Source organism: Arctopsyche grandis, chromosome 13 (genome assembly GCF_051622035.1).
Source record: "Arctopsyche grandis isolate Sample6627 chromosome 13, ASM5162203v2, whole genome shotgun sequence".
NCBI classification, from domain to species: Eukaryota; Metazoa; Arthropoda; class Insecta; order Trichoptera; family Hydropsychidae; genus Arctopsyche; species Arctopsyche grandis.
Genome location: NC_135367.1, coordinates 14347331 through 14363004, shown reverse-complemented (window position 1 = coordinate 14363004; position 15674 = coordinate 14347331). Strand labels below are relative to the sequence as shown.

The following is a 15674-nucleotide window of genomic DNA, read 5'->3' as shown; positions in this document are numbered from 1 at the left end:
AAAATTTATTAAAACTCAACATGGTGCATATTTCTACAGATTCTTTTTTGAGATTCGTGCGACGATCGGTAACAATTATATTGTATTTACTAAAATACCTTTCAGCATCCACACTATTGACGGGACACAAAATACATTTTAGAGCTGCACAACCAAACTCTTCATATTTAATTTTTGTTGCCATCAATAATAGCAATATATCCGGCGTGGATTCACTTTTTATATTCTCTATTAATTGTCTAAAAAGTGCTGATATCCTTCCAAACATTGAGCCTTCAAAAAATTCGATGCAACGAATTTGCGTGAAATTGCGAGGAAGGATGCCCATTTTATTGGAGCCGTCACAACAATTGAGTTGGATAAAAATCATAAACTCGTAATCGTAAACAGGAGACGGCTTATCTGGTTAAACGCTGTCTTTCACCAGTGAGCTTCGCTGTGGCTTTTTGTATTTGAAATCATTCTAAAAGTAGTCTCGATTGTGCGGACCAAACTTTGAGAATCGCCACGCGTAGAAGTCGATTGAAATCCCACCGGGAGATCATTTTTATATCGTCTTCGTTGATTAAGCTGAAAGCTTTTCATTCCTGTAGTATTGCGATACACACATTCGAACGCTAAAATATATTCTTTTTGTGTTTATTTTATTTAGCCAAATGTTACCCACTACATACGTGTACATAGATATTATTTTTTTTTTTTTTTGATTTTTAAATGCTTTTTATTATTACGAAATTATGTTCACAATACATCTTATATCTATTTTAATAGCTACTGATCTACTGATCATTTTCTATTTTACAATTTAATTTAATTTGGTTATTAATCACAGTATTATATTATTCTAATGTTAATCTAAAGCATAATAGGGAAAAGAGCTCAAAAACCTATATAGATATTATATAATACGTATGTAGTCATATATTATATATGTAAGCTTCATTATGAAGATTTTTTCTAGTTTTCTTTCTTTCTTTGAAGACGTCCTTAACGGTTTTGCTACGACTTAAAGTACTAAAAGACCTACTCGTTTCTTTTATATATCAGTAACGAAGTTCATTTAGTTTCAAAGGCTTTTTTTGAATTCCACTAAGAATGTGCAAGCGTCTGTAAAGGTCGTGTATATTTCGATGAAATTCTTCCCCACACGAATTGTCGATTCGTACGTATTTCACTTATGTATGAGCGATTTGAGAGCATGTGTGTGGTGATGGCTGCTAACCGATACGACGGGAAATATTTAATACGCGCATATCTTCATATGGAAATGTAACGAAATTTTTTGAACCGTTTTAAATATTTCAATTTCTATAGGTTAATATTATATTATTTTTTATAATTATTTTGTTGTATTATTATTATTCTCGACGTGCTTTTCTCCTCTTTGGTCGCATCCTTGGCGTACTACGTACAACCATACATACATACACGTATAAGGTTTAACTTGAACTTGACCTATACGGTTGTAAATTACAGCTTTTCCGACGTTCACTGAAAAGCGTTTCACTCGTTTCCCATTGCTAATTCTGTTACACCGCATTCGTAGGTATCTTTACGCCACTTTTTTTTCGTTTCGTTTCATTTTATTTTATTCTCTGACTTCGTTTTACGACTCTCTTTTCCTTTTCGGCGGTTTTCCCCTTTTCGGTAAAAATTCGTACCGTTCATAATTTATTTACGAAAATTCGTCCCGTTCGCAATTTGTACGCTCTTTCTTCGGTGAGCGCTTTTTCGTCGAGTTATATATATATATATTTTTTTTCTTTGAAGAGGAGAATCGATTCAGTTCGATCTGATTTAACCCTTAGTGCGCGATTAGTCGCACCGGAAGTCGTAATCGTCTGCCGATTAAATCTTGCGTGAATTCTCGATTCGTATTGTCGACCTTTGTCAGTGGTTTCATAATTCAGTATTCCGCATGCCTAATTGCCTCCATCGATTTTCAATTTATTTAAATATAGAGAATAAATCTATAATTTTTTGGAATGGATCATGTGAATTTTTTGAGGCTCATGATTAATCAGTATTATTTGAAATCTGTTTTTGTTAAGTGTTTTTACATTCAAATTCCATTCTTCGTTCATCTTAACCTCATCCGCTATAATGTAAATAATTTTTTTATGTTTAAAAACGTAAATCGAAAAAACTGTTTTTTAATAAATTATCTGTCGTAAATTTTGCATTTCGGATTTCTCAGAATTATCTCGATATGTTTTTGGCACTAATGCTTTTAGAATCGTGTCCAAAAAATGCATAGCAACACTATAAGTATGTTGCGAATTCTCTTAAACGAATCATCTTGTAATATTAGTCAAATGACGAATGTATTATGAATCATTTGTAATGTAATCATTCCGTTGGTAATTGAACGTTCTTGAAAGTGATGTGTTTGTCACACGTTGAAAACACATTTCGCTATTAAATTTATACACATTTTTAATTGAATTACTATTTTTGAGTTCATGTTTACTCGTATGCGTAAACGTTTTATCGAAAACCAACAGCAGCAAGCCGAGCTGAAAATTCATCCTATTTGTAATTTTGATAAAAGCCTTTGTGAGTGATAAGGTACCTTTTTTGCTGACGCAGCGGAAACGTTCGTTTATTTTTGCATCATGTTTCAGTTTTTTTTATGTAAGTTGTATTATGAATCATCATGCTTCAAAATACTGCATATTTGGAGGAATTAAGTCAAGACGAATTAGTTTCTATGATATACATAGTTTTGATGATGAAGCAAATTAGTATAGTCGATTGAATTGATATAAGAAAGGGTTATGAGTAGAGGTCGGAATCAGAAGGGGCCGGAAACGTGCCGCCTATTGTTCAATTGTTGTAAATGCTTTGTAAAAAAGGTTCGGCAAACCTTTCGGCAAGCATTTACAATCTTTGAATAATAAACAGCCCCTTCAGATTCCGGGCTCTAGTTATGAGTGTATGGATTTTACGTTGCGTGTACGTACATATATATTAGGGTTGCCAACTAAGAATTAAAAAAGGACATTTTTCAAAAATATCTAATTTCATTAAAAAATCACAGTAAATTCTCGGCATTAAGAACTAGTTCAAAATTCAACATCGTTTATAAAACCGGTAGCCAACCTTTGAAGCATCACGGACCATTAAATACACACTTTTAAATACCGCGGACATTTTTGCATTTTTATAGAAAAAAAAAATGGTCAGAACTTCTATTGTATTTAAATTCACTCGGTGGCTTATCATCAACAGTGTGGTGTAAAACTTGAAAAGGATTAAAAATTTGAAAATTCAGGTATTAATAAAAGTACGTTATTAGTTTATTAACAATAATTATAGTCGAAAATAATGTAATTAATTTTTTTATTGGCTATTCTTGTAATTTCATTCCATATTTCCTCGTGCATTCACTTTCACTTTACCATTAAAAAATGTTCTACTGAGAAACGTTTTGTTTTAAAAAATAGTTTTCAATGTCAATTTGAAATGAAAATGGGTCAATTTGAAATGAAAAAAGGGTCAATTTGAAATGAATAAGGCTCAATTTGGAATGAAAAACCTATATAGCTAAAACACTCAAACAAATTAAAAGTAATATATTTTATTTTATTTTATTTTTTATTTTATTAATTGAAAAATCAACAGACTGAAAACAGTATGAAAATAACTATTGGTTAGATCAGAATTAGATTTTTCAAATTTTCTTATAATATCCTTAAAATAACGCGCTCGTTCATTTTCAATAATCTTAGAACTACGCAATTCGAACGCTCCAAATTTAATATTCTAGGATTAATTTATTATAAAAAAAAACGTAAATGCTTCATTACAACATATTTAAAAGTTAGCTAAATCAAAAAAGATAGTATTTTAAGTATATTTGACAAAAAGAGAGAGAACAAAAGAAATTTGTTAAAAAAGAGGACATGTTCTTTTGAAAAGAGACCTGTTGGAAACCCTAGTACATACCTACATACATATATGTATACTCGTCATTAAACCTACTTTCGCACACGAATATACATATGTAGATTATTTTTATATTTTGTATTTTCCAAATTATTTTTAAATTGTCGTTTACCGCGATAAAATTTCGAAGCTTGTTATTATATTCGTATAAGTCTTTGATACGGCTTGTGATGCCCAAATCCGTTCGAGGGAATAAAATAGATTTCAAACTAATTACATTAAACGATGCGTGGACTAAGCCGCAGTATGTACATATGTAATGTATCTCGTACAGACTAATTACACGCAATTGTAGGCATACTCTGTAATGTATACTAATATGTACATGTTATACATTACAAATCTCCACTACACTCTAATTTTATCATATTTATTCTTATCCTAAAAGTTCCATACGTCATACAAAAATATAATTTTTGTATACAGAATCACTGAACAGTACTAACAAATATTGTTTATTTTTTGTTCATGTTTGACACTATAAATCTATATGTGTATGTATGTATGTATTACTCAATGCGAACAAACGGAAGCCTTCGAGCGACAATTCCAAACTTTATCACACGACGACAATGATTCACAATGGCGCCTGAATCAAAATCGGACAGCCGGAAGTTGAAGTTTACTCCCATATTACGTCAAAGTTTTGTCAGAACGTGTATCCAAGCGTTTAACTGAATCGCTTCAAGTTTGAAGTATCTTCAAAAGTACTAATATTAACCGATCCACAAGATTATTAAGATTTAAAAATTATTTATGTTGAATGAAGTCACTTTCTGACAAGAATTATTATTTTATACCCGTATATAAAATACAGTGCGGTTTTACTCACGTATAAACAAGTGATTTTATTGATAATCCTGTTCTATTTTTTCGTTATGAATAGATAGATCATTATCCTGGTATGTGGGGAGCCCCATTTGTTGTAGATACAACATTGACATCCTTTTGTAATGTAATGTCGGTTTTCCGTCACTGAATCAAGGCTTTTTCAATGCAATCATATTTTATTTATAATAATTTGCACTTTGGTTATGAACTTTGATCGTAATCATTATTATTCCTCTTCCGTTTCGTCTCCATTGGCTCAACCTCCGTTGGCTCAATCAAAACTGCCATTTCTTGTCTCAAAGAAAGTCACGCGCCAAACTGGGAGACCGAAAATTCGTAATTTATTACCAAAATGCACGAGGTCTCAGGACAAAGCTGGCTGCGTTTGATTCAGCCGTTTCTACTACATATTTGTGATGATATGGTAGCACTAACGGAAACATGGTTGACTTCATCATTTTTTGATGCTGAACTTTTTGATTCTTCCTGGAGGCTGCATCGTCGCGATAGAGTAGATCGACGTGGTGGTGGTGTATTATTTGCTTGTCGTGATTGTTTTCGGTCAGTCCGGATGACAAATTTTGAAACTCTATCTGGTGAGGACTTATGGAATTCATAACTTGAAAATCATAATCGAGAAAGAATATTACGAAATACAAAAACCTTGTAAACATAGAATGAATTCAAGACGATAAACGATATATAATAATAATAATTATTATTTTTAGTTGTTTGTATATATATATGTTTTGTTTTTGTTATGTCTAATTTATTATTTTGTTTCTTGTCTTTTCTGTTATATTTTTGACCATTGTGGCGCATTAGGAATTCCTGTAATGCTACAACGGTCCAAACTTTAAATAAATAAATAAATTATTCAAAACTAACTTCAACACCATATAATTTATGTAGGTAATGTGTCTTATGCAATATGAATAGTAGATAGAGTTATTCCTTGTGATCTGATGTGTATTCTAATTCGATAGATTTTATTTTATTAGAAATTACATTGACTTGCTTGGTGTTGTTTAATAGTCTGAAAATTCAATTCTAAGGGCGCAGACACAGGGCGGTTCGCGGTACGTGTTTTTTTAGATAGTTTTGCACATGCAAAAAAAAACTTTAGCACACCCGATCTATGCTATGGCAATCCAGACCAAAACTCACCTTGCAGAGTGTTTTCTGTGATATTTTATCCTTGTTTTGAAAGTGATCGATATATGTATGTACATATTTGAAGAAACATGTCGAAATAATAACATCGTACTAATTAACAATGACACGAGGATACGCTCATCACAGCTGGATTCTACCTAGGGAAGCTGTGCCGTACGATTCAGTGTTTCTGCGTCCTTACGCTGTTTTTCATGATAATTTCATATATAAATATTACTTCACACCATTTGTAAGTTGATATATATTCAATATATAATATCGCCTACAGCTTTTCTATAAAAAATTAAACTTAGATAATGGAAATATTCCGACAATTTTTTTAATGTATTCGAGGCCGTTTTGATGATATATGTACTCGTACATGCTTCATTGGGTTGATTTAATCATATGGTAAATGAAGTACTCTCAAATATCTTTTCGTGTAAACTATGTACATATATACAATATCTTCGATTCGGCCTCTTCAATACATACATTATACCTTCTGATTTTCAAATTAATTTGTTGACTTAATTTTATTTTTTGACACTTCAGTTATAATATATATGGTGTTTACACGGATTTCGAAAAGGCTTTCGACAAAGTAAATCACTCCATCCTTATCAATAAACTAATTGGTTATGGTTTCTCATATGGTCTCTCTCAGTTATTCACAAATTATCTTAAGGATCGACGTCAGTTTGTAAAATATGGAATTTATTCTTCTGTTGAATACCCAACCTGCTCTGGTGTTCCACAGGGTTCTAATCTCGGCCCCTTACTATTCATTTTATTTGTTAATGATATTAGGGAAATATTCCACAATTGCAACTTCTTATTATATGCAGATGATCTAAAACTTTTTAGGTGCGTTGAATCTTCTTCCGATGCTCTACTGCTACAGAGCGATTTCGATTCACTCGTTATTTGGTCACACTCAAATTGTCTTCCGATAAGCGTTGACAAGTGTCACATTGTCTCTTTTTCCAGATCTCGATCATCAATTGAATTTGGTTATAATATTGATGGCTCTATTCTTGCCCGTCACACACATATCAAGGATTTGGGAATTACTTTTTCAAATATCTGGAATTTTAATTCTCATATCCAAGATGTGTGCAATAGGGCTACAAAAACTTTAGGCTTCGTCATCAGAAACTCACGCGCTTTTAATAGCACCAGAGTGACGCGTTTACTGTATACTACATTGGTGCGCAGTTTGCTTGAATCTGGTTCGGCCATATGGAGTCCTAATCATTTAAGGTACACGCTAATGTTAGAGAGGGTGCAAAGAAAATTTCTTCGCTATCTCTACATGAGAGAGTTTGGGCGCTATCCCTACTTATTTCCCAGTAAGTTTGTCATGGGCTCCTTGGGCTTTGACTCCTTAGCTTCACGTAGAAACAATCATCTTGGTAAGCTTTTTCTAAAAATTCTAAGGGGTGAATGTCATCTTCCTGAAGTTCTGTGTAATCTTAAACTTAGAGTACCTGAGAAATTGAGAGAATCTCGCTCCAGAACTTTATTCCTGCCTATTCGGGCCAGAACTAATGTGCTTGATGACTCACCCCTTTCAAGAGCCATTCGACTATTTAACCTGCTTTCTGGGAGCCTTGATGTTTTTACTTCATCATACAGTTCTGTCAGGCAGCATATTTTAAATGACTTCTAGTTACATACATATTTACACATGTTGTTTTCATTTTGTAATTTTATTATTTAGCATAATGTGTATGTATGTTGGTTTTATCTTTATTTATATATGTATGCTATTTTTTATTTATATATATATGAGTAATTTATCCTTATTTATGTGTATTTATGTGTTTATGTGTATATGCATGTATAATGTTTGTATGTTTATGGATGTATGTAATGTATGTGTATGTGTATGTGTATATGTATGTGTATATGTATGTATATGTGAATATATATATATATATATATATATATATATATATATATATATATATATATATATATATATATATATATATATATATATATATATATATATATATATATATGTGTGTATATATATATATATATATATATATATATATATATATATATATATATATATATATATATATATATATATATATATATATATATATATATATATATTCACATATACATACATATATATATATATATATATATATATATATATATATATATATATATATATATATATATATATATATATATATATATATATATATATATATATATATATATATATATATATATATATATATATATATATATATATGTATATATGTGTGTATGTGTATGTATATGTATATATGTGTAGGTGTGTATGTATGTATATGTATATATGTGTATTTTTATATTTATGAATGTATGTATGTGTATTTGTGTATACGTGTAAGAATTTGTGTATATATGGATGGTGTACATATATGTTTATATAATTGTCTTTGGCCAGGAAGGTGCATTGGGTTTACCTGTTAGGCCTTCTTGGTGTAAATTAAATAAAAAAATAAAAAATAAAAAATAAAATAAACAACGACTAAGTTCAATATGTACGAGCACCGGATATTGTCTTTTTTCAGCACTCAAAATAATTTTTTTCGTAATATTTTACATTATATTGTGTACACTCTACCGTGATTTAATATGCTTACATACACATTTACATTTCGTTATTTATCGTCTGTTGCGGAAACCGGGCAAATCTCGACTCCCACCCGGCAGATATATTTTCAGGCAACAATCGCGTTACAGAGAGACTCTCCTTCAGACGCGATGTGAGCTCATCCATATTCATCATCCCCCCCTCCCGCCTCCGCCCACCCTTCGTTCTTCTCCCTCTTGTTCATTTCCTTCAGGCTTTCTTCCGTAATTACCGTTGCTTGAGCCCTTTTCTGGGACGCTGCACCCGAAATGCTTCACCCAAAACGGGGGCTTCGTCGTTGATTGGGGGCTACAGTTTCACTTTCGCCTTCGTTTACATCTCATTAGAACTGCTCGCGTCCGATGTAATTACGTTTTTAAACCCGTTAGACGATGATACTGGTCTTCGCTGTGAATTGCAACCATTAATCTAGCTGTGTGGCCATTGTGGTGGGGCCTAGACAAGCGAGACTTTTCGAATTTTTGTCATATGCAAGTGCCTTCAGCATTTTAATAATTGATTTAGAAGTGTTTGTTTTGATTCAACTGAAGCGAACAAATTTTTTTGTTTTATTTTGTACTCCATCTGGCGGTGAGGATGAGTTTTAAATATGTATATGCATAGTCTACGTCGTAGACTCTACGAACTTTAAATGCCTTCTTTTGTACAATTGGTTTTCAGTGCAAGCTTATCACAGACTAGATCGCTTTATATTGAAATTTACTGAAACTATTAATTGTTTTCATTAAACAGTTTTAACTTTACAGTTTTCTTCGATCGTTTAATCAGTATGGACCGCTCGAATTTAAAATTAAATCTTTTAAATATATTTTTGTATGAAGTTTTAGGGATTTAAAAAGTCGTCCGCTGTGTTGATGATTTTTGTATAAAGTTTTATTAAAAACACAGCGTATATGTTTACGGCCCATAGTGTGTTAATATATGAGCCGTTATATTAACCCATAACCCATTAACCCGTTATATATAGGCCCATAGTGTGTTAATATAAGTGTATTAAAAAAGTATATAAAAAGACTATTTCTGTTTGACTTATTCACAAATTGCTATCACTTATTTTAATTCGATATGTCCAGAATCTCGGAAAAGCAAAATAATGGTATTACAAGCCACCAGTATTTTTTATTTAATATTGTTAAATGCATTAAACATTATATTTAATGTTTTGCGAAAAATTTCTCGAAATGAAGTAAAGTGGACTTATGCTACTATCAAATATAATGGCTCTTATATGTAGTTTTAAACACATTTGCTTCAGCGTTGCGTGCCAGCACACATTATTCAGGTACCTGAAACTCCACTGTTGAGGTTTTATAATTGATTGTTCCATGTGTAATAAATCCGAAGCCTGATCGGTAATCGTCTCTATCAATTTTATAACAACGTTTTATCCCTAACGATTATGAATTACCTACCAACCAGTTGTTTTTCAACAGAACTTACCAACCGCATATTCTGCATCGTTCATACACATTTCATCCTAATTGCTGCACCAGACTAAGTTTAATTTCAAAATCCCGAATGGGAATTTCACAGGAACGTTTAATCAGAATTAGTCTGGTTACTTTTTGTCCAGTCGTTGTTTTAACCATTAGTCCGACATTTGAAATTAACAGGTGCGAGCCACCGTTTGTTTGGGTGTATTTATACACGTATGTACATACTTGCTCGTTGGAAATCTAAATTTAATCACCCGTTTTACACACTGTGTTTTCCCATGTGAATATTTATATTCGCAGTTCGACATTGTGAAATTTTTATGAACGCTTATGGTAATTATTACTACTACGTTCGTTCACTTCATCGTTGAATTTCAGTTCGTTTGTGCAAATATGTATGTAATAAATTGGTTCGGTGTTGCGAAACGATCGATTTCGAATCTGTGCAATTATTTCGGATTTCGTGATTAGTTTGCGCATAAAGTAATGGCCTTGCTTTTTCTCGTGTTTTTATTGCATTTTTACTTTCGATCTATGAAATAATTATTGTTATATTAAATCAAACTCAATTTTTGATGGTTTTGATCGTCAATTGCAGTTTTGTTTCGTTTGAATTTCAATTGCTATTATATTCAATGGACCAATACTAACTATTGTGTGTATTTATTAAATCTATTATACTCTCAGTGCTGTATACATATACAAGTGAACTTATTATATAATTCATTGAATGTTTCGACAATGAATGCCGCATTTATATCGATCGAGGTATGTGTGTATAGTTTGTCGATTATGAGGGTTGTTTGTGCATGCAAATTTATTAGCATCGTAAACTCTCCTCAAGTTTCTCGCTTAAATTTCGAATTTGACCTGAAACCTCATCGTTATTGTATCGGTTGGGAAAGCAATTTTCCTTATGTGTAATTAAATTAAACAGACGAGCTGACTACTCGTTTTGGAATCTGGCCATTACTAGTTTTTTTTTATTAATGCTGTCAATGTCGAGTGAATATAGTATGCTTATTATAATGATAATTTATGCTCCGAGTAGATCTTCTCTCCCGTTTTCATCGTAGGAGAAATACCGAGATACGACTCTACGTAGAAAAACTGGCAAGGGAATATACACATAGACAGACGGTATAATTTTTTTTTATTTGACGTATTGTATTATAGAAAGTAGGTTGTTGTAAACATCTTCGTGACATTTGACGATCAGGATACTTTTCAACATGCTTTCGGTTTGTGAATATTTTTTTCAGATACTTTCACCCCGTTTAGAATATTCAAATTGCTGAAACCGGTAGAGTTTTATGTTTTTTTTTATTATTATTTATTATTATATAATTTTTTTTATTCTCGTCGGTTCGCCGAATACGTATCCGTCTGTGGGTTTCTCTCCGTATTTTTTTTTGTTTTATTTTATTTAGACGTCGGTTCCGTTGTGCGACTTTGTGCGGTGCGGTGTTTGGGGGTGGAGACGAAACTGTGTGAATTATGGACACCCTAACGCAGTAAATATAGTTATTCTACTTCCGGTTTGCGGTCGGTTATTTGTTTTTCGTTAAGGCTTTTCGGTGTGCCCAAATCTCGAATTAGATACATGTACAAATGTATGTATGTATAATATTCGGTAGATATAATATTCAGTAAATACATATCCTATTTGCGTGATGAAGCCCGTGTGTATTTTTTGTTAGTAAAGATTACTTTCGATATTGACATTGTGAATTAGTTCGTATTTGATCAAGATATTGTCGATGTGAAAAATATTTACTTTATATCAATATCATTATTGTGGACGGCCTTGCGCTTTCATGTTCAAAGCTATAGCTCTTGAACTGTGTTTCGTAAAATTAGTAGATATTTTATTGAATGTTCCGAATTTATTTTCGTCAATTGCGAGTGGGATTGTTTACTTTTACAGAGGGGTACGCGGCACGTGTTTTTTTTAGATAGTTAAAGCACACGGAAAAAAACCTTAGCACGCTTAATATGTACTGTCGCGACCCTTGACAAAACTCACGCCCTACAGTGTTTTCGGTGACATTTTATCCTTGTATTAACATTTTGACAGTGATTCCCTTATTTGTAACCCATAAAGTGACTTGTCGAAATAATAAGATCGTATGAATTAACACTTACCATACTGTGCTACAGAAATCCGCCTGGTCACTGTGCTGAACTCAAAGTGTCCGGTGAAAAATGTGTGTTTTAAGTTAAATAGTTCAAAATTTGCGATGTTATTTATTGTAATTAGCTATAAAAATCATTTTATCATGCACTGGTGGTTTTACCCGGCTTCGCTCAGTGTTTGTAATATAAATCGCTTAAACAAATGGCTAATCTAATAGTAAACACTAATTTGTTTTTTTACTAAATTTATTTGAATCGAAATAAAATTATATTTAACAATATCAATATCGTCGGCATAGAAACTTAGATTTGTTCGATTACGTCACATACAAAGTCTCTTTCGAAATTATATATTAGATAAAACGTCTTATAATATAAAATAAGTGCAATTAATTAAAACAAAAAAATTACGGCTGAAGTAGAGTCGTCATTCCAAGGTGAATATCATTCTCATACTGACCGTTGAGCGCGGCGCGTACTGAATTCCACCTCTCTCGCATCTGTGAGGCACGTGTACAAGAGGCTTCCCGCGAAAATAATTATTTCTGTTGATATTGATCATTGTTTGTTTTCGTAATGACATGATTCGAATCATATTAGTTTTGATGAGGAATACATAAAATATGAAGACCATGCATTTAGTATATTTGGGAGAAGCAATATAAAATATAAGTCCTGGTCACTCGCTAACCATTACATTGTGGCAAGTGTTGACAGTGCATGAAGATACACCCACTACAGCTGGCAAACATGAGCACGTCTCATGCCGCACTTTTCAGCGTGTTCTCACCATTAGTCTTCTTTGTATTTTATCCAAATTCAAGTTTTCAAGTTTTATACTACATACTTTTGGAATTTAACCTAAGATAATAAAATCATTGAAATGTGCACTTTTAATATTCTAAACATTTTTTTTTGATAATTCCGATTTTAAATTTGTACAGTTTCAAGAGATTATGCTGTCTTTTAATTAATCAATAAATTTGTATCCAACCACCTGAACAATCACCGTCTCATGTACATAATACTGCCACTTATTATTTCAATACAAAGACAAATGTTGTGTAAAGAGATTGAAAGCGTTCGCATTATCATATGCAAATTTTCAGACACAAGTATTTCGTAGACATTATCCAACCTGTGTGCGCGTAAAGTTTGCAAGATTCGCTCCATCGAGCGAAACGCTTTCGCTACTTGGTTTTGCTGAAATATTAGCTTTGATACTTCAACTAGACTCGGTAAGATGCTTCAGCTTTGGCCAGTCGCAGTTTCTCAAACACTATGTCGATTTTTAATGAACATAGAAAAGGTGAAATAGTGGATGAAAAGACGTATACATTTTTTATGTAACATTCGCGATTTCAATTTGAATCGGAATCTCTCGCACAAAAGGAGAATTTGAATTTTTTCCGAATCGTGTCTGCAGTTTCGATATCTTTCCAGTTTTATATATGCAATATTCGCATCACGTACGTGTTTATAAGTATCGTTTTCAGTCGACGATTCTTCCGTGCGTGCCAACCCAAATTTGCATTGCTTATTTCACTTTTCCACATGTTCGTTTTCTTTGTTGTTCTTCTTTTTATTTTATCATTCTTCTGTGCAACCGTTTTCTTGTATTTTGTTTGCACTTTTGGCTGATTCTTTTTTCTTTCTGTGAATTTTCAGCAATTGAAAGATGAACTCGGAGAAGTGGAAGCTGAGCTGGAGTCGCTGGAGGGCACCGACGAAGGAAAACAAAACAATAAACCCAAACAGATGACGATCGGCAGGAAAAAGTTCAACATGGATCCAAAGAAAGGTTTGTAGTACAATTTGCACTTTTTTTTGTATTTTTATATATACGTGCACTTTCTAATTTTGCACGGTTACTGTTGAGAAAGTGTTGTAAAAACTCCTTAGTGAGATTTTTGACTGATCTGCTACATCGTGCGTATATTTTCAAACGTGTTTTGATCATTATGGAATATGTAGAATAAAAAAAATGTACAATAAAATAAATGTAGAATAAAAAAAAAATGTTCTTCAAAGTATACTTTTGTATACTTTTGTATAGTATACACATGTATACTTTTTATAATACTCTCGAAAGAGGGGAATTTTACTCGCATGCAAGTGGGATACCTTTTATGTTTTAATTGAAAATAGGACAAAAGCATTTGGTTCCTTTGCGTTCTCGTATTTTTTTTTTACAATATAAATTGAGCTGCAATATTTTTTTCTTTTGAAACTACCACAATATAGAATTTGGTCCCTTTGATAGTAGGCAGTAGTGGAATTTATTACTTGTAGAACAATGCTATCAAGTATATTTGAGAATCAGTAGTGGTGGATCAGTTTAAATGGATACTCCGTTAATTTTTTATTCACTTACATATGTCTTAAGCTTGTGAAGGTCGGGGGTAGTTTATGGGCCTAGTGAAAGGAGATCTTCAGTGATATCATTGCCTCGAATAACTTGCTTCAGGTTGAGCGTATTTCTTTTACATTGAATTTATTTTTTCAGTATCAAATAGATTATTGTCCTTATCACCAGGCAAATGTGAGACCACTTCGTTTATAATTAAATTCTGGAGTGATTTACTAAAGTCACATTCAAAGAATTCCGATTTCGGAATTTTTTTCGTAGCACATCCTTCAAATGTTTTTCTGAATTTTATTTTCATCCGCGTACTTTTATTTTCTCTTCGTATACATATAAGTAATATATAAGTAATTCGTATATAAGTAATTTGATAGTTATTAATATTTCGACTTATTTGTTTGTACATATAAAAGCACTGAAGAAATTATCATTCAAAATGCCAATAAAAATAGTTTCTTTGACGACACAGCAATATGACACTTATTAAAAAATACAAAATTGTATTTTTACATGATACGAGCATAACGATATTCACACATAATTCATTCCACGTTCTCGACAATAGGATTTCATCGCATTGATAAGGGTCTTTCATATAAAATTTAATTAAATTCCGTTTGATGACTTAGGCTTCGTTGCCATGGACTTAAAACACCTACTTTTTCAAGTATTTTCATATCAAAATTATATTCCATGGAACACCATATTTGGTAAAATTAAACTTGAGTTTATTGCTTAAGTTTTTGAGATTTATTTATAAGATGTAAGTAATGGTGGGAACACACTCAAAAGTACGGCACGGGATGCCTAGGTAAACTCCAGCTGTAAGAGGCGTATCTTCACGTCATTATAGATTCGTACGATCTCACTATTTCGACGAGTTTTTCCTACATTTCTTCAAATATGGGAATCACCGTTATTGATCACTGTCAAAACACTTTGGGCTTGCGAAGTACAAATTTTGCGTACCGCAGTACGTCTAATGGTTTTTATTCATCCAAAAAAACAATTTTTATAATTATCTAAAAAAATAAAATCACGTACCGCGTACCTCTCTGTGTTTCTTTACCTTTAAGGCGCAGACATACTGAACCGTACGGCACGGCTTGTCTAAGTGGACTCCAGCTGTGATGAGCGTATT

General features: G+C 32.2%; 1 protein-coding gene across 3 annotated transcripts in view; it reads left to right on the top strand.

Annotated features, from left to right (window-relative positions):
- step (cytohesin steppke) overlaps positions 1 to 15674 on the top strand; it is a 97319-nt gene that overhangs the window by 65349 nt on the left and 16296 nt on the right. For all 3 annotated transcript variants that reach the window (XM_077443699.1, XM_077443698.1, XM_077443697.1), the window contains exon 3: positions 13837 to 13969. In XM_077443699.1, coding sequence (XP_077299825.1) covers positions 13837 to 13969 — 133 coding nt within the window. The remainder of the gene's footprint in view (positions 1 to 13836; positions 13970 to 15674) is intronic.